We start from the raw sequence: 22535 nt of genomic DNA, 5'->3' as shown, positions 1-22535 counted from the left end.
CATTTCGATCTGGGGCAAATTACTTAAGTTTTAATAAGTTGAGAAATGATTTTCTTCACTTACTGGACAGCTACCGTCTTGAGACATAAGAGGCGTATCAACAATGAAACGATCTACAATTTTGGTTCTTTGACGTTTGTCGTATCTCCCTCGGTTTGGGGTCTTAGATTAGGCTGAAATCTCAGCACAGTTTCCACACATTTCTTAGTACTTCTCCGTAATTGCACGGCAACTAGAATCAGTAATTTGGCTTGCATATGGCCCACGAACGTGCCAATGAGCCTGCTGTAATTCATGATTCTTGTAGTACCGGCATGCCAAACAGTAAAAAGAAATTTGAAAAATATACAAAATTGACATAATATCTGAAAATCCAAGTGCTGTCTTTTGTTTTTACACAGGAAGTTACTTTGTTTATAGCCGTAAAAGAATGGGATAGAGGCTGAGGCGACTGGTTCAGAACATGAAGGGCAAAAAATTAGCTGATCATAAAGATATTGGAGGATTAAATAGGTTACCTGGTAGTGAAACTGACAAGCTGGAGGATTATTATAGTAAAGCTGTAAGAAAACATATGCATGATTTGGAAAAGACGAGGAAAGCAGTATGGTGCACATATTTACATAAGCTCTCAACAGACGATTGGCCTCAACATGGACTCTACCCTACAGATTAATGGTGCAAGTATGATTCTCCTAAAAGGGAAGCCTACAAACATCATTATCTACCCGAGCCTATTCTAGACGGAATAAAACCTATATTTCGGGAGTTGGCTCATCCAGACCTTCTCAGAAAATGTTTGCATGGTCAAATCAGAATCCGAATGAGTCATTTAACAATTTGATATGGACTAAAATACCCAAGAATGTGTTTGTTTAGTATAATACCCTAAAACGGGGTACTGGAAATATTGGAAATATTGGTAGAGCACAAGTATTTAACCAATTTGATATTGAACTAGGTCTGCATCTGAACACCATCAAACAGTTAGATAATGGAAAACCTGCGCAAGAAATATGCTGATAGACAAAGAGAACAGATGACCAAGGAAGCAAGAAAGAAGAAGGGAGGAGCAAAGAGGAAGAAGGAAGACGTTGGTGATTCTGAGTATGCAGCGGGGAAGTTTTAAACCACAGGAAGTAGGTTTTCTCTACTACCCAAATTTTGAACTTGATTTTCTCTGAGTAGTATTCTATTCTTATTTTTCTGTTATGGGACGTTCATCGCGGAAACTACTGAAGATACCAATATGAAATGTCTACTACCTTTAAAACTAACACTGTCCACCATGCTAAACACAAAGTCGTTATTTAACAACGGAAACTATGTTCGTAAAAGTACATGTTTAAACAATTGTGACATTTTTCCTTATTAGTAAAAAGTAAAAACGATTAAAATGTTTAACTTCATTTTGATTAAAATGCATTTAGCAAAGAAATATAGGCTGCTTCCCAGCGGGAGAATTTCCTACCCTCGCCGCTAGATTTATTACATTCCTGACCCTGTCGAATGACTGGAAAAAAGGCTGTGTATTTTCATTTTCATTTTTCATAAAGGCTACTTTTATAACCATACCAAATTTCACTGCTCTATCTGCAGTAGTTTGGAAGACGAGCAACCCCAAGTTTAGTAAATTTATCATTGCCCGTATAGGGAGTACTTGGTACCCATAAGAGGAGCAATACACAGTATAACTTATGTATGAATCTCTATCGATTTCTAAGAATAACAATAATGTGTCCTTTTTGAGGATGTTATTCATGTCAGTAAAAGAAAATAATTTTTCCTGTATGAAACTATTGATAAATTAAGAGAGACAAAATCTGTACCATTTCAGTTGAAATGGTTTACCAGGATATTATACAAATGCCAGGTTCTTGATGAGTTGATAAACAATAAATTGAATATCAAAGTTCATGAAGGTGTCAGGTTACAATTTATTGAAATGGAGAAATTCAGCTTTGAAATTTTTCAGGTGCTCCTTTTCATTAGTTCACTTAATCAGTGCTTGTCCTGCACTGTTTCCTAGACATAGTATTAAAAATGTTGGTGTTTTATTGAAGTAGCTTGTCAGATGAAGGGGAATTCCTAATACTATTCACACATGAGATCGTCATCAATTGACATGCTTGGAGAATACATTTTCCTAGTCACTGAAAAGCCTGTTCATGTTCAGTGTCCACATTATTAGGTTCATGATTTAGTTCGTTAAAGAAATTTACACATAAGGTACTGAAATGATCTGAAGTCTAGTAAACACAAAAGTTTTTAACACTGCTTGGCCAGAAGAACAAATAAACCGAAATATATTTTGCGGCAGTTATCTCGTAAAGTAACGCTCATGTAAAATATGCAACCAAGCCGAAGTTACTGGAACAGTTTTGTTTTGAGTGTTCTTGTGACACTCGATTCTTCTTCTTCAAGTTAACTTCCTTGATAGGTATACAAGTATTCTAAAAATCCTTGTACAGCTATTAGCCGAATTCTTCCATCCTAATCCATTTCACCTTACAAAATTATACTTATTTTTGGTACGAGGAAGTTATTTTCGCTGATTTTATTGTTATTGTTTCTATTTCAAATCTTCCAAATTTTTGCGCGTTAATGTCACTCGGGAATTGGTGACCCTTTCCAAATCAGCTCCTACAACCGGGATGGATCTTGTGGCACCACGATTCTTCTTCTTCTGGTTAAATTTCTTGAAAGGGTTATAAGTGTTCTAACAATAATACTGAACAGGTATTAGCCGAACGTCTCCATCATAATTCGTTTCACCTCATCTCCCAAAGCCACGTTTTGATTTAGCACGTTCTTCTTTTGATTGGGGATACTGAGAAGTATTTGAAATTTTGGAAGTCAGGTGTCATATTTTTGGTAACTCGATTCCTTCTGCTACTGTTCAGAATCATTTCGCGATATTGGTCCAGAGTGAACAAGATCAAATGTTCCCTGAACATGATTTTCAGTCCTTCCAATATCTCGGACGATATCCAGATAAGAATGCCCCACCTCTAGAAAAGTATATCAATTCCCTTCGAAATATTCTAGGAATTAGATATCGGTAAAGGAAAGAAGAGTCCAGCCAGACAAAGGTGTGGCGTTCACTCCTCAAATTGTCGTCAAAATCGAGGAGGTTTATTAGAGAGCTAGCTACTTCGCTACATTCTCCACACGCATTTTACATCCATGTGAAGGAATGAGCAAGAATTTCGAGTCGGTGATGACTTGCAGGCCGAGATTATAAAACCATATTTTCCTGAGATAAAAACACTAATATATTGATGTTATACGGAGAGACGTATAGGGCCTTATTTCCAAAATTCGAAATACGTCGCAGTATCCTCAATCAAAAGAAGTTAGTTAGCCAAAAATGATAGTTCTAGTGAGCTGTTGCAGCAGCTGTCTTCTCCACAAACTAGAGGTGTGATAATTAATTCATTTTCAACATAAGTAACAGCCAGCTATTTTATTAATGGTAGTTGACAACTAATGCCGAGAACGGCAAAGATGAACCAGAGTTTTACAAAGACTGCTTGCTACCCCAGTCCAGGAAAAGTTATATATTACAGAGAATAATGAAGAAATATCATATTTGGAACTAACTTATGCTTAAAAACGCCCATGATTCTATTACCATTTCTATTATACTTCAAAACCAGGAACACTGTGAAATCAATAATGCTGAGAAAGCCTTACTCACACTAAGTCTTTGGAGAGACACGGTCTGACGAAGATCAGCCTTCAGATAAGCAGCTTCCCTGCCCTGCTTTGTTGTCAATTCCTGGTTGAACCATTCGTCTTCCTCTAGATTCCAAAGTAGCCAAACATATTAAATCAATATCCTTATGACTGAAAGAATTCTCAGACTAAGTTCACTTTGACAACGGGATGCGGGTAAAAAGGTCTTTATCACTCTATTTTCCACACACCTAAGACCGAGGCACAGTAATGGGAGAGTGTATCATGTTACTCGGGGTTGACACATTTCATGTGGATGAATAGGCCATTTGCCCATGGCGCGTTGTTCCTTTGAGAAACAACACCGAGCTGTATACTTATACAGTACTTATACTCTTCTACCGGAAACAGCCTTCTTAGATGCATTAGCGAATTTAGGATAATGCTATGTTTAAAGAAGAACATAAGATGTTATTCCACGCAAAAAATTTCATTTTTCCCTATTTGTCCTTAACATGTTCATCCACTATGCTCTTAAAATACGAATACCGAGGTAAACATTTTTCTGCACATAACACCAACATCATGACGTACCATATAGGATTTAATGATCAATGTACTTATCGAGACCTTAATACTATTTCTAAAATAGATTTTAGGCTACGTCCTCAAAATAGGACACTGTGTTTCAACTGGTTAAAGAGAACGTTTATAAATTTCTCTCTTTGGATAATAACTATTTTATTGAAGCACATACACAATTTTTAAAGCCATGTTTTACACAGGAATGTAATTTTGTGTACATTCGTGAGGATCCGACATTATGTCACATGGTGAAAGTAAAGCTTCCCTGCACTAGGATTCTAAACCATTCATCCATTTAACGATAGTAGGGAGCTTGTGTGTATTTAAGAACCCCGCAGAAATGATCAATGAAATTTTTCAACATCTTATTTCTATTATAATTAAGGATATTTGGAACAGCTACAGTTTAACCGGATAATCAACATTATGAGAGATATCTGGACTTATATACAGAAGTTTTTCTTCCTAGAACTGATCTACCGCTTGTTACACATTCCAAACTAATCTTCCTAGATATTAGGTAAGCGTTTTTGCTGTGTAAGAAATGATCATGTCGATTGCATTTAAAAACTTAACGAAGAAAAAAATGTCTTCAGCAAAATGTGTTGATTTATGAAGATGGTACCTACCTGAGGTGGTGAAAGTGATTAGGTCACCTGGAGGAATGTAGGTTCAATTCTCTACCTGAAATGATGAATAGTATAACTCAAACCGCTATTTCCAGACAGGCATACGCCTGTGCGGTTGACTCAGCCTAGGGTAGAGGTAAGTACCTAGGTAGTTCCTAGTGAAAAACGGGTCGCACTTATCTCTCCATCCCACTCAGTGCGTGGTTAAGTACAGTGGATTGAGTACAGAGAAGGATTTGCTTTTATCTTGCCAGTCTACGTAATGTTCAAGATACATAGCAGTTCAGGGATAAATAGTATGAAAGAACCGGACTTAAATTTATTTATGTTATAACCTGCGACTGCATTTACGTAGAAAATATGTTACCTGTTTATAGAAACTAAATTCTAAAATTCAAGCGAACTTTCTCCGAATTCTTTCGGTAGATTTGGTATTATAACAGGAATAACTGTAAGCAATATGCTTTATTTACAGGTGACTGGTGCAGGTCAAGGTCTTGGCCGAGAACTCGCCTGGCGGTTCGCTCACGAAGGCTGTGTCGTCATCTGTGTGGATGTGAATGCTTCTACGAACAGTGCCACGGTTGATAGACTACTACAAGAAGGCTTTCATGCCAGAGGATATGCCTATGACGTTTCTGACAGATGTCAAGTACAAGAGTTGGCTGAACGAGTTCTCCAAGATGTGGAGCGTGTTGACATTTTAGTGAACAACGCTGCTATATTACACACTTTCAACGCTCCGGGTAAAGACATTACTCAAAGAGTGGAATCATTCTTCAGGATCAATACTTTATCACATTTTTGGGTAAGAACACAGTTTAATCATTTCGTATTTTTAGAGGTCTACTAAACATCTGCTGATACTACCTCTATGAATGAATGAATGAATAAAATAACTAAATAATTAATTTAAATATTTATTTATTAATATATTATTATTTTATCCCAATTCCGAATGGCTAGCAACTGGTGAGAGAGTATTCATTTACTTTAATCGTATTTAATACACGCGGGTACGACTACTACAGCTACTTATTATTATTATTATTATTATTATTATTATTATTATTATTATTATTATTATTATTATTATTATTTTGAATTTTTGTCATTTAGGCTGCCAGCATGTCATTTTCTACATATATGCCCGAGAACTTGAAACTCTATTACATAATCAATTTTATAGAGGGTGAAGCGAAATTCGCGCACTCAGGCGTCGCAGCGCGACTCCTCACATGAGAGCAATAAAAAAATGTCTCCCACAAAAGTTCGTCCTGCGAGTATATCCGGGAGGAAAAGAACGTTGAAGAGTGGCAATCTGGCAACACTGTAACCACATGTAGGGTAACTAAATCTGTCAGCACGTATTAGCCGTGCTGTTCAGTTGGTGCAGTGGATATATTTTTCGGTTAGCATGTAGGAGGTCGAGGGTTCGATGCTGGTTTGAGCACTTTTTTATTCGCTAATTTCCATCGGACATTTCATACTCTAATAGTATGACACCGTTTCTTAGGTCACATGTATCCTACATTTACAAAATTTAGTAACGCTGAACACGTTGTAACGCATCTAGTAGATGAATTGGTGTGAATAAATTCACGCCCACGAAGTGGAAAGGGCGTCTTCAAAGCTGACCAATGAAAACGAAATTCGTGCATTTCTAGGATCGTAGTATGTAATTGAAAATGGTTTCTGGAGGACCCGCTGCAATCGCTGTTGACGATTAAGATGCCAGATACCATACCACCTGGACTACATTTACAAAATAAGAAACACGCGCCTCAACCCAGGATCGATACCTCGACCACCTACATGCTAACCCTGAACTCTATCCACTGCACCAACTGTACAGCACGATTAATATGTGCTGACAGAGGTAGTTACCCTACATGTGGCTACAGTGTTGCCAGATTGCCACTCTTCAACGACCTTTTTCTGCCGGATTTACTCGCAGGACGAGCTTTTGTGAGAGAGATTTTTTATTGCTGGCATGTGAGGAGTCGCGCTGCGACGCCCAAGTGCGCGAATTTCGCTTCATCCTGTATAATTAATTTATTTTCTTGGTTAAATACTGAGTGTATCCCTAGAAATGCTTTACAAGCCCATATCGTCGTCGTCGTCGTCGTCGTAATCTGTTTACCCTCCAGGGTCGGTTTTTCCCTCGGACTCAGCGAGGGATCCCACCTCTACCGCCTCTACTCAGTTGACCTCCCGAGGCTGAGTGGACCCCGTTCCAGTCCTCGTACCACTTTTCAAATTTCGTGGCAGAGCCGGGAATCGAACCCGGACCTCTGGGGGTGGCAGCTAATCACGCTAACCACTACACCACAGAGGCGGACAGCCCATATCGTACGACGTGGATTGTCGGAAGTAGATAATTCCGCCCTTGAAAACTCCGAATATCCTTACAGTATTTGATCCCGCAGTCTTGCGTTTCGGAAATCCATAGTCGACCACTGATCCACGGCGGAAAGAACAAGTGATACCTACGCTGACTAAAATTTCATAAGGGTAGGAATTTTATATGTGCACTGAAAAATTATATTCTTGCTTCCTCTCTAGAATAGGCGTGGATTTTGAAAGTAATTCTTCAAGCATGTAATCTGCGGTAATATGTGCTATAATTACAACGGAAAGACAAACACTTATCTGTAAAACAATTACCAGTATTGAATTAATTCGATGCCTTCAGTGGTATTTGGTGTCGATTAACATTTATTTGCAAAAATACATCATACACACATTCTATGTACTGGGATACGTCTTTAAATTATTATCTTTTCCGCTAATTATTCATCATCTGTTTACCCTCCAGGTTCGGATTTTCCCTCGGACTGAGCGAGGGATCCCACCTCTACCGCCTCAAGGGCAGTGTCCTGGAGCTTCAGACTCTTGGTCGGGGGATACAACTGGGGCCTTGTGGAGGGATGGGAAGATTGGAAGGGATAGGCAAGGAAGAGGGAAGGAAGCGGCCGTGGCCTTATGTTAGGTACCATCCCGGCATTCGCCTGGAGGAGAAGTGGGAAACCACGGAAAACCACTTCCAGGATGGCTGAGGAGGGAATCGAACCCACCTCTACTCAGTTGACCTCCCGAGGCTGAGTGGACCCCGTTCCAGCCCTCATACCACTTTTCAAATTTCGTGGCAGAGCCGGGAATCGAACCCGGGCCTCCGGGGGTGGCAGCTAATCACGCTAACCACTACACCACAGAGGCGGACTCCGCTAATTATTTCTGCATTATATTCACACTTTCATACATCTTATTGGGAGAATGAAAAGTGACCATTTGTCGATTTTTAAATTGACTTTTTGTGATATATTGCTATAAAACAAAATCGATAACATATTTTGTTTCCGGACATATATGGTGCCTTTTTATTTTCTGCACCACAAATAGTGAAGCCAACAGACATTCATAGTATTTGCGTCATCCTTATAATCCACATAATTATATTATTTATTGTATTTTTCTGGTAGGAAATTAACTCTTTGTTTCACTGGAATTAATGTGTGTAAGATAGAAGTGCTCAATGTGATTGTCATTACGTAAACAGTGAGTGCATTTTCCTGTCATTGGTTTCAGACTACCCAGGCCTTTCTTCCGGGTATGCTGGAAAGAGATCACGGCCACATCGTGGCTATCTCCTCGATGGCGGCTTTAATTGGACTGGGAAGTGCCGTTTCATATTCCTCATCTAAGTCCGCGATTTCAGGTAAACATATAAACATCCGATTGTAAAACCAGTTCCTAACTCCGTCTCCAGTACTCTTAGTAAATGTCTGTGCTCATACCACACATAAAGTTGAATGACACTGTCTTTATAACAGACTGTTGTTCACTATATTTCTTTTTACTTTCAACTTTACCATATGCATGTAACAAAACGTAATGTAATTATACAATTTTGATACTGTAGCTAACCTGAACAACCACTTCAATCATCCAAAATCCTTACTCAGTTCAACTTTTTACACGAAACATTTCTTGCGGATTTTGCCCTAAAATTCCATCTAGTAGCGGAATTTTTCGGGACACGTTTATAAAGTATTTCATCTAGTCTGTTTGGAAGCTTTGGGGAAGAACGTGGAAAAAATTTCTAAATTACTATTTTTAAAATCCTTTCACTTGCTCGTTTTGGGTTGCACAGCGCCCGATAATTAAGTTCAATTGATGGGCGTAACAACGAACAAAGGGGTCATTTACAGCCTTCAATTCTTGCCTGTACACCTGAGCGAGCTACAGAAGGAAGAGACTTGGACAAGTACGGAAACACAAAGGGACAAACACAAATTCCACATCTTCACACATTGCCTTCTTTGTATAGATAGGCATCATCCAACGTAGGGTCAGGCTCCATGACTAAATGGTTAGCGTGCTGGTCTTTGGTCCAGTGGGTCTAGGATTCGATTCCCGGCCGGGTTGGGAATTTTAACCTTCATTGGTTAATTCCATTGGCTCGGGGCCTGGATGTTTGTGCTGTCCTAAACATCCCTGCAACTCACACACTACACATAACATTATCCTCAACCACAATAACACGCAGTTACCTACACATGGCAGTTGCCTCCCACCCTCATCGGAGGGTCTGCCTTACAAGGGCTGCACTCGGCCATAAATAGCCACACGAAATTATATTTTTATATCAAACGTAGGGAACATTCGAACTTACTCATTGCTTTATTCAGCGATGTTGGCCCGTCTGCACCAGTGTTCAACCCCGCATCCTGCATGATGAATCACAGCTTTCCAGTCCCACTCCTCCATGGTGTTGCATTTTCCATTTTTAGTAGCGTATTTATTAGTATGCATGTAGCTTGTACATTAATTTACACCGAGGAGTCATTGTATTATAACCTCCCCAACCCGGAAACACTCATCGCACCTAGAATGCGGAGAGGTACACGTGGCATGCTGGCAGCATGATATACGTAGGGCAAGTCTACAGGCATGCTACTTGTGTGTCCGGCACCAGAATGAGAAAACCGGGACATCTCTCCAAAGGTTGATAGAAATCGAACTGGGATGGCACGGTGCATTGGTTCCAGTATATCTGAACTGGCATGGTGTGCCTCTGTTGTGCGCATGTATCGAAAGTAGCGCAAGAAATCCAGATTCCTTGTTCATCCCATTGACGGCTGAGCGAGTGTACACTGATTACCGTGAGAGGCTATGGTACATGGCTGCACTTATGAGCAGAGACAGATCTGTGGAGGAGGTGTAATTGTGTGGATGATATTGCCATGGGATATACTGGGGCCCATTATTCTGGTACACCATTCCTTGATAGCTGCATATTATCTGGACTTTATTGGGAATCAAATTCATCCTTTTATATCAACAGTGTTTGTTGCTGCTGTTGGCTACTTCTATCAGGACAATGCGAATGCCACACTGCCAGGATTGTGAAAGACTGATTTAAAGAACATGACAGTGAGTTTGCTTAAATGCAGTAGCCCTCAAATAGGCCAGATATGAACCTAGTTGAATATTTGTGGTTGAACTTGGAGAAGAAGGTTAGTGCTACATCAATACTGCCTCACAGTGCAAGCCATCTGGAAGACCTGCTATTGTTGTCAAAGTTTGAGATAATCCTGGAAAACGTTTGCCACCTCGTTGAGTCCTTGCCTTGCTGAATAGGGAACATGCATGATCCGGGGTTTTAATTAAAAATGTGCTAATCTGATTCAAAATTTCATGCAGAATTCAAAAATGTGATCAGAATGTACAAATAATAACTCCAAACATGATAAAATCTAAATCAATGTACGAAACTGTCACGTGACGCAAGTACGCGATCTCATTGGTCTGACGTCATCATACAGGTTGACTGAATTAGCTGACGAAATAACACATAGTGTGCTGTGAGAAGCAGGATACACTTCGTGTATTTCTACTTTATGTTAGTGTCTGGTATGGTTAAATTCGAGGTCTATACATTGGATAATAATCTAAGTGGTATACCTTAGACTTAAAATGAATCCTGCGCAGACAGTGAGGCAGAAAACTTACAAATGGTGTAGAGTTCCGATGTGCAATAGCACATCGCATACCATCTCAAAGAAATTGTTTATAAATGTTCCAAAGACGCTAAAACTAGGGAGAAATGGATTTTGGCGAGCCGGAGAAATGCTGGTGATATAACGGAAAAGTCTACAGTTTATTTTTTGAAGCTTTTAACGTAAGATGAATTTGTTTGAATTTTCAATCACTATTCCATGTCAGCTGTTCTAGTGGTAAAACGTTAAATTTTAATGTATGATGCTTCATTTAAATGCTTCAATTACATCTTGGAATATGAAAGTAATAAACAGTGCATTAATTAATGCTGATTATTAAAGTATTCTCCAAACCTAACCTATGGTTTGGGTGATCCATGTCAAGATAATAAATTCAAGGGGTTATGAACCATTTTGACAGCTCTAATTCTAGCAATTTAACTTGGCATGCGACAGTTATTTATGTCTTTATTGAAGAGCTTAATTTGTAAAAAAATATAGGCTATATCTAAATACTCTATAATATAACCAAAAATAGGAGTGTACATCATGAAAGGAAACAACGTGATTTTAACAAATGTATAACTCTACACAAAACCAATGCTTGTCTGTTGGGGTCTTGTAAGTTAACAATGCTCAGTTATAATAATTATCAAAATATTAATGAAATAAGTAACATAATTGCACACAGGTGAAAATAGTGATATTGGTGTGTAAAATATTATCCAACTTAGCCTAAGTTTTAGGTTATACAAGCCAAGTCAATAAACCGAAGGGTAAAAATACCGGGTGAGTTGGCCGTGCGGTTAGGAGCGCACAGATGTGAGCTCGCATCCGGGAGATAGTGGGTTTCGAACGCCCCTGCCAGCAGCCCTGAAGATGGTTTTCCATTTTCACACCAGGCAAATGCTGAGGCTGTACCTAAGGCCACGGCCGCTTCGTTCCCATTCCTAGGCCTTTCCTGTCCCATCGTCGACATAAGACCTATATGTGACGGTGTGACGTTAAGCAAATAGCAAAAAAAAAAAATAGTAAAAGTCACAGCACTAAAAGACATTCCAGTATAGAACGACTAAAATGTCACCAGGACACTTTTCTTGCCTGATATGCTCAGCTTGTTAAAAGCGAAATGTAATTAATGTTATTGGCTTTACGCCCCGCTAAATACTTCTACGGTTTTTGGAGACGCCGATGTGCAGGAATTTAGTCCTGCAGGAGTTCGTTTACGTGCCAGTAAATCTACCGACACGAGGCTGACGTATTTGAGCACCTTCAACTACCACCGGACTGAACCAGGATCGAACCTGCCAAGTTGGGGTCAGAAGACCAGCACCTCAACCGTCTGAACCACTCAGCCCGACTTGTGAAAACTAGATGAGGTCATATTTATCTTTATCGTGTTTAACTTTTTTCCTCCACAAATATATTTAATGTTTCTCTTTCATGGGTCCCGGAAGTGGGTAGGCCAGTTGTCCCAACCATAAATATATACTTTTTTGGAAATGATAGATTATAGCCCTATAGTACTATGATCTTTCTTTCTTTCCTTCTTTCTTTCTTTCTTAATGTTTATCCTTCAGGGTTTGTTTTCTCTCGGACTCAGCGAGGGATTTCACCTCTACCGCTTCAAGGCCAGTGGCCTGGAACGTGAGACTTTGGGCATGGTGATGAAACTGGTGAGGAGGGCCATTACCTCGCCCAGGCGGCCTCACCTGCTATGCTCAACAGGGACCTTGTTGGAGGATGGGAGGATCGGAAGGGATAGACAAGGAAGAGGGAAGGAAACGGCCGTGAGTAGTATAATACAGGGATTCTGCGGCCACCGCCACCTCCGGCTCCCAGTGGCCACCTCCACCTCAGCCAGTGGCCTCTTCCAGTACTGCCAACTTAACCTAACTAGCGCGACAGTACTGCCAACTTAACCTAACTAGTGCGAAATTTGAATTTGTAAACAAAGCCACGTGCTTTTTGACAGCTGTCATCGACAACAACGCATCGCTAACCTCAGTACTGCCATCTTGACGGGCCTAAACCTCAGTAGTGCCAACTTAACCTAACTAGCTCGAGATAAACAAAGCCACGTGCTTTTTGACAGCCACGTGCTTTTTGACAGATTTGTAAACAAAGCCACGTGCTTTTTGACAGACAACAACGCATCGCAAACCTCAGTACTGCCATCATGACGGGCCTAAACCTCAGTAGTGCCAACTTAACCTAACTAGCATGAGGTAAACAAAGCCACGTGTTTTTTGACAGCCACGTGCTTTTTGACAGATTTGTAAACAAAGCCACGTGCTTTTTGACAGACAACAACGCATCGCTAACCTCAGTACTGCCATCTTGACGGGAATAAACCTCGGTGGTACCAACTTAACCTAACTAGCGAGAGGTAAACAAAGCCACGTGCTTTTTGACAGCCACATGCTTTTTGACAGCTGCCATCCGCCATCTTTGAGCACCGTGCTGCCCTCTTTCGTCACCTGTCATCGGCAGTGCTGCCATCTTGACGGGTCTAAACCTTAGTGCTACCAACTTAACCTAACTAGCGCGAGGTAAACAAAGCCACGTGTTTTTTGACAGCCGTCATCCGCCATCTTTAATCCATAGAGCACAGTGCTGCCCTCTTTAGCTACTTACCTTTGAAATGTGGTGGCGGATAATTTGAAAAATGCTTTTTGACAGCAGCCATATTGCATCGCAAACCTCAGTGCTGCCCTCTTTAGCTAGATACCTGTGGTAGCAGACAATTCCACGTGACAGCAGCCATCTTTAATCAAGAGAGCACCGTGCTGCCCTCTATGTGGTGGCGGCAAATTGAAAAATTCCACGTGCTCTTGTTTGGAAACAAACTCACGTGCTTTTTTGACAGCTACCATCCACCATCTTTAATCAACAGAGCACAGTGCTGTACTCTTTAGCTAGATACCTTTGAAATGTGGTGGCGGCAATTTGAAAAATTCTATGTGCTCTTGTTGGGGAACAAAGCTACGTGCTTTTTTTGACAGCTGTCATCCGCCATCTTTAATCAATAGAGCACTGTGCTGCTATCATGCGGGCAATTTCGTTAGCTGTCATCCGCCATCTTTAATCCAGAGAGAACAGTGCTGCCCTCTATGTGGTGGCGGCAAATTGAAAAATTCCACGTGCTCTTGTTTGAAAACATACTCACGTGCTTTTTTGACAGCTGTCATCCGCCATCTTTAATCCAGAGAGGACAGTGCTGCCCTCTATGTGGTGGCGGCAAATTGAAAAATTCCACGTGCTCTTGTTTGAAAACATACTCACGTGCTTTTTTGACAGCTGTCATCCGCCATCTTTAATCCAGAGAGAACAGTGCTGCACTCTATGTGGTGGCGGTAAATTCCATGCGCTTTACAAACCTATGTGCTTTTCTGACAGCTGTCATCCGCCATCTTTAATCTAGAGAGAACAGTGCTGCACTCTATGTGGTGGCGGCAAATTCCACGTGCTTTACAAACCTATGCGCTTTTCTGTCATCCACCATCTTTAATCTAGAGAGAACAGTGCTGCACTCTATGCGGTGGCGGCAAATTCTACGTGCTTTACAAACCTATGCGCTTTTCTGTCATCCACCATCTTTAATCTAGAGAGAACAGTGCTGCACTCTATGTGGTGGCGGCAAATTCTACGTGCTCTTATTTGGAAACAAATTCTACTCGCTCTTCAGCTGTCATCTACCATCTTTAATCAAGAGAGCACCGTGCTGCCCTCTTTGTGGTGGCGGATAATTTGAAAAAATTCTTTTCGACAAGCAGCCATCTTTAATCCAGAGAGAACAGTGCTGCCCTCTTTAGCTACTTACCTTTGAGGCGGTTAATTTGAAAAATTCTTTTCGACAAGCTGCCATCTTTAATCCAGAGAGAACAGTGCTGCCCTCTTTAGCTACTTACCTTTGAGGCGGTTAATTTGAAAAATTCTAGCTGCCATCTTTAATGAAAAGGGCATCGTGGTGCTATCTTGCGGGTAATATTTTACGTCACAGCTGTCATCCACCATCTTGCATTGCTAACCTTAGTGCTGCCCTCTTTAGCTACTTACCTTTGACAAGCTGTCACCCGCCATATTGCATCGCAAACCTCAGTGCTGCACTCTATGTGGTGGCGGATAACTTGAAAAAATCTTTTTGACAAGCAGCCATCTTTAATCAACAGAGCACCGTGCTGCTATCTTTAGCTACCGCCATCTTACATCGCTTACCTCGCTGCTGCACTCTATGTGATGGCGGTTAATTCGAACAAGTTTAATCACGCATCGGGTAAGCTAGAGTAAGCACGTGCTGTTGTGATGACATCATCATACATGTTTAGACTTGTCCGTTTTCTTAAGAGTAAGTCGATGTAAAGGAATGTGGTAGCGGTAAATTCGAACGAGTTTAAACATGCATCGGGAAAGCTAGAGTAAGCAAGTGCTGTTGTGATGACGTCATTGTGCATGTTTAGACCTGATCGTTTTTCTTAAGAGTAAGTCGGTGTAAAGCAATGCAATAAGTACAACATTTTTTGAATGCGATCAAATATTTATTTACAAATGTACTACAACAGTGTTCGTTTTTGCTGCTGACAAGGTTGGTGTGCTTCTTAACAACGTATGCTTCCGAAATGCCTCCTGCAACATTCAAATTAAACAAAGCATTTAGAAATATATTATACTAAGTATGTTATGCTTTACAGAGAAGATCATGTACTTCTTACCTTGCTGTTATTCCTTTTCGGAATCATCATCATCATCATGAAGTACTAGAGAAAGTTCATTCATACACTGTGTACAGTGTTCAATCCTCGGATTTGGTCCATCCCAATCATCATCACCATTTTCTCCTCGATGCTTGTAATGTCGCTCACAAGTTCTGCATAAAGCTACTTCGATTGACATCTTACTGTGTAGAGGAAGGATGTCCCAAAAATTATGTACGTAAGAGGCAGCGTACGTATATAAAAATCCTGGTGGTAAGTATTGAATAAGATGTTTCGGCATCGATGATCTACGTTTATAGAACATCTTAATAGCCTCACTCACTCGTGAAACATAAATAAGATGTTGCGTATGAGCATGCAAACAGCATGCACATTTACAGTTTTGTTCCATAGCGTACGATGTCGAAGCACACACTAATGAAAATGATAAAGATCTATTCTTATTTATAGTCTCGTAACAATATTCGTTAGCGGATGGTAAGTAACATCACTCATATGAATAATAAGACAATAGGCTGCTGTGTTAGCAGGAATGTTTTCAGATGTTTCAAATTCTAAACGAATATCAACTGGAGATTCTTTTATAGATTCTTCATGATAAGAGCAGTCTATAACTACAATCGGTGCTTTATTTTTAAATTCTTGAGGTGTAAATAGCGGACGATCTTCTTTCTGATAATACGATGATTGAAATTTACAAAACATGTCATAGAGCATCCCAAACTTATTTTTCTCAAAGTTAATGTCGATGTTTTCGTAGGGATACGTAATTCCATTGAGATATAGTCTAACGTGTCTTAATTTGCAGTGATCAAACAGTGAGCTATCTTTTTCGTGATTGAATTTACGATTAGTTTGAAATCCAAAAATAATGTACAAGGGCTTCTCAGTAAAACGTGATGTTTTAACTGCCCAGCTATGCTTGTTTGTAGGTGGTAACACAGGATATTCATGCAGCTCCCAACTTCTAAAACGTATAGGTAATGGTGTATCATTTTCTACAATCTTGAGCAATCGAAGTTTTTCACGATCAGATAAGGTTACATGTGGGATCCGCCACAGTATACGATGCAGTGTTATTTTCGATTCTACAGGTGTTTCTACTGCTTTAAGAGAATTGTAATCACTTCGATCACGGATTAGAATAAGCTCTTGTTTTACGTTGATTATAATACGTGTAAAGTCTTCTGCGAATCCAAAAATATGTTTCAGTGATAACATACCCGTAAAAGTTCCATCCTCATTAATCATCCAGTTGTTAGTAGATTTTGGACACCATCCAGCCATCCGCAAAAGATTACTTTCTTCATCACAGAAAGAAGGGTAGAGTTTCATTGCTCTTGTAATACCAACATTCTTCGTTCGATCTATTTCAACATTATTTACTTCATATCGCGCTTCAGAAAAGAGAAAAGCTAGAGCATGGTTGTTTAGTTGTGAAGTGCTTGGTCCACTTCCATCAGACTTTTCTAATCGTCCTTCAATATAGAGGTAGCTTTCGTGTGGTAAGGTGTAAACATCTTGTTGATTAATAATAAAATGAATTTCATCATTGTTATTTAATCCAAACGTAAAAGGTTGATAAGAATGAAGCTCACTTCGTACTACACCTTCACGACTTTCTACTGTATTCGTAATGTCTAGCATTTCTTCCATTCTGTTGTAGTAGTGTATATCCTAAATCTTGGAGTATCTGCTTATGGGTATCTGTTAACTCGATGAGTCTCTGCACACATGTAGTATGCCTTCGGAATGTACACCGTGTTTTATAGATGGTTTTCATACTGGTTTAAGATGTAGTTTGTAAGCTACGTACGCGTGCTGATCTAAATGAATAAGCTGATTATGTTTATTTACAAGTCTAAGAGTAATGTTGCTAATGTGTTTTACAGACACAGGATGATAAAGAACTACTGCTGGTTTCTCACAAATAGTATATCCACGTTCCTCTGTAACAATAAAGTCGTGCAGGACGTGCGAAGGTTGTAGATTACTATTCAAGTCTGTAATAATATTACAAGTAATGTTCACATTATAATCATCGAAGAGTTTTATAGGTTGATCAGACTCGTAACGTACGTTCGGTAGGAGCTCCCTCGATGAAAATCCGAGCAGTGGACCAATCGAATCAGGTTGTGATTTGAAGTCAATCTTAAATGATGATTCAATAACACATTTGTGCGTAATGTTGCTTATAGTGATTGAGAACTTGTAATTATGATTACTAAAACTATCTTCCCCAAACTGATCAATTAACGTACTTTCAATATAGTCGTGAATATCATCTACTGTATAACTACCTGAGGGTAGTGTTAGCACATACTCATCGTAATAGAACTTGTTTAAACCATCACGCACATTATAGATTTTATTGTAGCTTTCAAACGATACTAGTCCAAGACTATGCGGCTGATAACTAAGTTCGATTGGCGGATTAAAATAGATGGTTGTTTCAGGTCCTTCTCCACGTACAGCAAACGTTCTTTCACTGTTCGTCATCACGTAGACACTAATACACTTTCTCTACTGTCTGGGTTTGATATAAGAACATAAGACATAATCGTCCGCACATGCGTGTATTAAAGTTTTGCACACGGTTTTTATTGTAAACAATGTCTGCACTGCTTCCGAAATAACGTATGAGCTCAAAAGGAGGAGGTAAATCTCCATAGCTATCAAAATACCATACTTTAGATTTACGTTTTACATAAGCAACGTAATGAGTTCCAGGTCCACGACTGTCGTCCAAGTTAATTACGGCACTTTCACGTTCACGTGGACGTGCTGGTAGTTGATCACGCATATACACTCCTCGAAAATAATGAATTCCTAGTTGTTTAGCAAACGTAAAAACTTCATCATGCGTTAGAAATGTAGATACCAAGCCCTTTCTTGTATGGCGCTAGCTTCATGTTCACACCTTTGCCTCGTAACGCAATTGCCTCCATTGTCTTGTTATGACGTTCACTCTCTTTCAACTGTTGTTTCGCTTCTTCTACAGCTTTGACAGTTCTCGCTACAGCACTAGCACCACCTAGCAATGACCCTAAAGCTGCTAAGCCAGCAAACAGCGCAGGAAGAAATCCTCCTCGTTTTGGTACAGGAATAATTCGCGCACGTTTACTAAATATTGCTCTGCACTTTGGAGAAATTCTCGCTCTTGCTGCGCGTAACGCCTTAGTAATAGCTACACGAGGATTGTATTCCCCTCGAATAGCTTTTTGCGCAGCCTTTATAACATCTTTCCATCCAACAGTTTTTACTTTCTTCTTCTTCTTCATGTCGTTTGGATATCGTTGTTTCACCATGCTGGACACGACTTTACTAGTCAAGAGCAAATCATAAACTAACCGTTGCCTCTTGTTTCGTTTAATATATATATATTACTATTACGTACTTTATGATTCAGTTATCATGAAGATTATAAAGCAGCAAGACACGCTACCTGTTACCGACATTGTACCACATCTCTTACCTAGTTCTAGTACAACTACAAGAAAACGTCATGGAACGTTGTTTCCTTTTACTGTGCGATGTATTATATCAGGTCCGTCGGGATGCGGTAAAACAAATCTTTTACTCACACTTATTACTTCTGTAAATGGTATACGCTTCGAGAATATTTACGTTTTTGCAAAGTCACTCTATCAGCCGCTATATACTATTCTACAAACTGTAATGCACGATCTAGTTAAAGATGGAATAAGATATTTTAAATTTAATTCACATGAGCAAGTACCATCACCAGACGATGTGCTTCCTAATTCTCTAATGATCTTTGATGATGTCGCAACAGAACAGCAAAACGTTATTCGTGCATTCTTTAGTATGGGTCGACATAAATATGTTGATTGCATCTATTTGTGCCAAACCTATTCTCGTGTGCCCAAGCAGTTGATACGCGACAACGCAAATATTATTGTGCTTTTTCGGCAAGATGAGCGCAACATGCGACATGTATATAACGATCATGTTAACACTGATATGACATTCGATGACTTTAAACGTATGTGTGCTAAATGTTGGTCATTACACCGTTACAGCTTTTTAGTTATTGATAAAGAAAGTGATGTACAGCATGGACGATATCGCATGGGTTTCGATCATTTTATATGCATTAACACAGAATTACAGTAACTACTTGATTAAAAACCACCATCATGTTAACATCTAGCAAGGAGATCACAAAACATATCATCCAAGCTCGAAACAATATTTGACGGAAATTTAAAGAGCTTAAACGTATTCAAGCAGACACGGATTTATTTTTAAAAACACAACTAAGTACACCACTCAAAGAAATTTTTAATTCTACTTCATTACCGCAGTCTACTTCAAGTTTTGCTTCTATGCAAACATCATATCATAAAGAGAAGCATGAAGAAGAAAAGCATGAAGAAGATACGGAAGAGAAGAAGCAGGATGTAGATCAAGAAGAGGAAGATAAGGAAGAAGAAGAAGAAGAACTTAATGATGCATCACCATCTAAGCGTGTTGAGTTTTTAACTACAGATGTTATTGCAGAAACACCTACTACATCGACGCAAAATCTACCATCTTTGTCTGAGGTTATGATTACACCAGAATATCGCAATCAGTTTAGAACTTTTATTCAAGATACCTATGGATCTCTCTTTGCACCTTATATAGAAAAACTTTTTACAGGACAAACTGACACTACCTATGGTATTCGCTACGAAGATGACTGTTTCCGGATAGGAAATTCAAATGTTAAGATTAATAGCAACAAACTCATTGTAAAAGGTGTTACCTATCAACCTACGAAAGGACTCTTAGAACTTCTTTTCTCACGAATATCTGACAAGGATATAATTTTACAAGATGATCTTAAAAAGTATAAAGCAATACTTTTTGCTACCGATGCAACACGACGTAATTACAAGAGAACAGAAGCTGTAAATGCGAATAAGAGTTACAAGTATCGTGAGTTTATTTCTAAGCTGTTTCCGACTGCACGTAGTCTAGACGTTATCTACAAGCCTTTGTTGCCGTATGTGGATGTAAGATACTGGAATGACCCAAACTTACTCGTTGAACGATTACAACTTTTAAGAGCATCGCAAGAGGCTGGTCACACTGGTCACGGATCAGAAATTCTAGAAATAGAAAGAGAACTACGTTATGCCGGTATTATTTTATAATGGCTCGTCAAGAGAAGATCTCACCTGTAAAGGTAAACATCGCACATGAGTTACATAAACCAGCACGTCGCACCTACTGTCGCAGACGCGTTATTACACGAGGAAAAGATGATCTCTGGCAAGCAGACTTAGTAGAAATGATTCCATATGCTTCTAGTAATAAGGGCTATAAGTATCTACTTACTGTTATCGATGTGTACTCAAAGTTTGCTTTTGCACAACCCGTGCGTTCTAAAACAGCAGCTCAAGTTAAAGAAGCATTTAAACATATTGTTGAAGAATCGAAACGCTGCCCAAGGCTTCTTCAAACTGATCAAGGTAAAGAGTTTTACAACAAGGATTTTTCTTCTTACCTCAAGTTACTTGGCATTCAACACTACTCTACGTTCAGTAATCTCAAGGCAAGTGTTGTAGAACGCTTTAATCGTACACTCAAAACAATGATGTGGCGAGAATTTACAGCGCAAGGTTCATATCGTTGGATTGATCTGCTACCTAGACTTTTATCTACCTACAACGATACACCTCATCGCACTATCGGAACAAAGCCACGTCTTGTTACAAAGAATACACCTCGTCTAGATGCTATTCATCTTGTAATCAAAACAGCTGATCCACGTCGCTATCGCTTTAAAGAAGGTGATTTCGTTCGCATCAGCAAACACAAGTCTATCTTTGCAAAAGGATACACACCTAACTGGAGCACTGAAATTTTTCAAATCAGAAGTGTTAAGCTTACTAATCCAGTTACGTATTTACTTCGCGATCTCAGAGGACAGCCTATTGAAGGAGGATTCTACATCGAAGAACTGCAGAAAACAAAATATCCTGATCACTATTTAGTTGAACGTGTTATTCGACGTCGTGGTAATAAACTGTATGTTAAATGGCTTGGTTTTAATAACAGCTTTAATTCATGGATTAATAAAGAGGATGTACTTTAAATCTTATGTGTGTTTTCTTTTAATCCTCAATGTTTCCTTTCTTCTAAGTCACTAGGACATGCTGTAGGATTAAACAACACCTGTAATATGTTTTGACAATTCATATTTATTTTAGACTATATACATACATTTTTATCCTTTGTTCATGTTACGGTCTTTGTCACTCAGTTTTTCGTTTTATTGCACCAACAACGACAAGTGATGCTATATTCTTCTGAGCAGCTAAAGCACTAGGTAATAACACATACACACACACACACAGCATAACTTTACGAAGCAGATTTTAACAGCTACACTCTATGCAGGCAGCATGTAACTACGTATCAGGCGAACGTGTTCTAGGGCCGCAGGGGAGATGAAGCACGAAGAAAAGAAGATCAATCACTCTATTGATGAGTCCACGCCCAACATGCTTCCTCATCTTTCTCCCAGCACGTTTCTTCACCTTTTCCTTGTTTACTCTCTCCACAGCCATGATAAGTGTTTATAAGCGAAGACAACTCGTTAGTTTTAGGTCCGTGATACAGTTTAATTAGTTGACATGTACGGCACTGTCTCACAGAAGGTCTTCTAGCTAAACTCACGTGTTCATGATGTAAACTACACGTTTGAAGCTCTGACAAAACAGGATCTTGAGTCCACTCACGAGGCACCTTATCCCAAATCTTCTTTACAGCATTCGCAGCTACATTGACCAAAAATGCCTTTGGTAATGCATTTAACTCTTCTTCAGTAAAAGTGTTTAGTTTCTTTTTGCATGCATAAAACTTTACGATCGCCTTTTCAACTGCGTTACACTTAGTATCTGTTAGAAATGACA

The 22535-nt window shown here is 39.5% G+C and overlaps 1 protein-coding gene across 1 annotated transcript in view; it reads left to right on the top strand.

Moving 5' to 3' along the window:
* Nucleotides 1-22535, top strand: part of LOC136863107 (short-chain dehydrogenase/reductase family 16C member 6) — a 108162-nt gene that overhangs the window by 40068 nt on the left and 45559 nt on the right. Inside the window, exons 3-4 of the mRNA XM_067139448.2 lie at nucleotides 5368-5700; nucleotides 8481-8610. Of these exons, the coding sequence (XP_066995549.2) occupies nucleotides 5368-5700; nucleotides 8481-8610 (463 nt within the window). The remainder of the gene's footprint in view (nucleotides 1-5367; nucleotides 5701-8480; nucleotides 8611-22535) is intronic.

Source organism: Anabrus simplex, chromosome 2, assembly GCF_040414725.1.
Source record: "Anabrus simplex isolate iqAnaSimp1 chromosome 2, ASM4041472v1, whole genome shotgun sequence".
Taxonomy (NCBI): Eukaryota; Metazoa; Arthropoda; class Insecta; order Orthoptera; family Tettigoniidae; genus Anabrus; species Anabrus simplex.
Note: the sequence above shows the minus strand (reverse complement) of the source record. Positions and strands in the feature narration are given on the sequence as shown.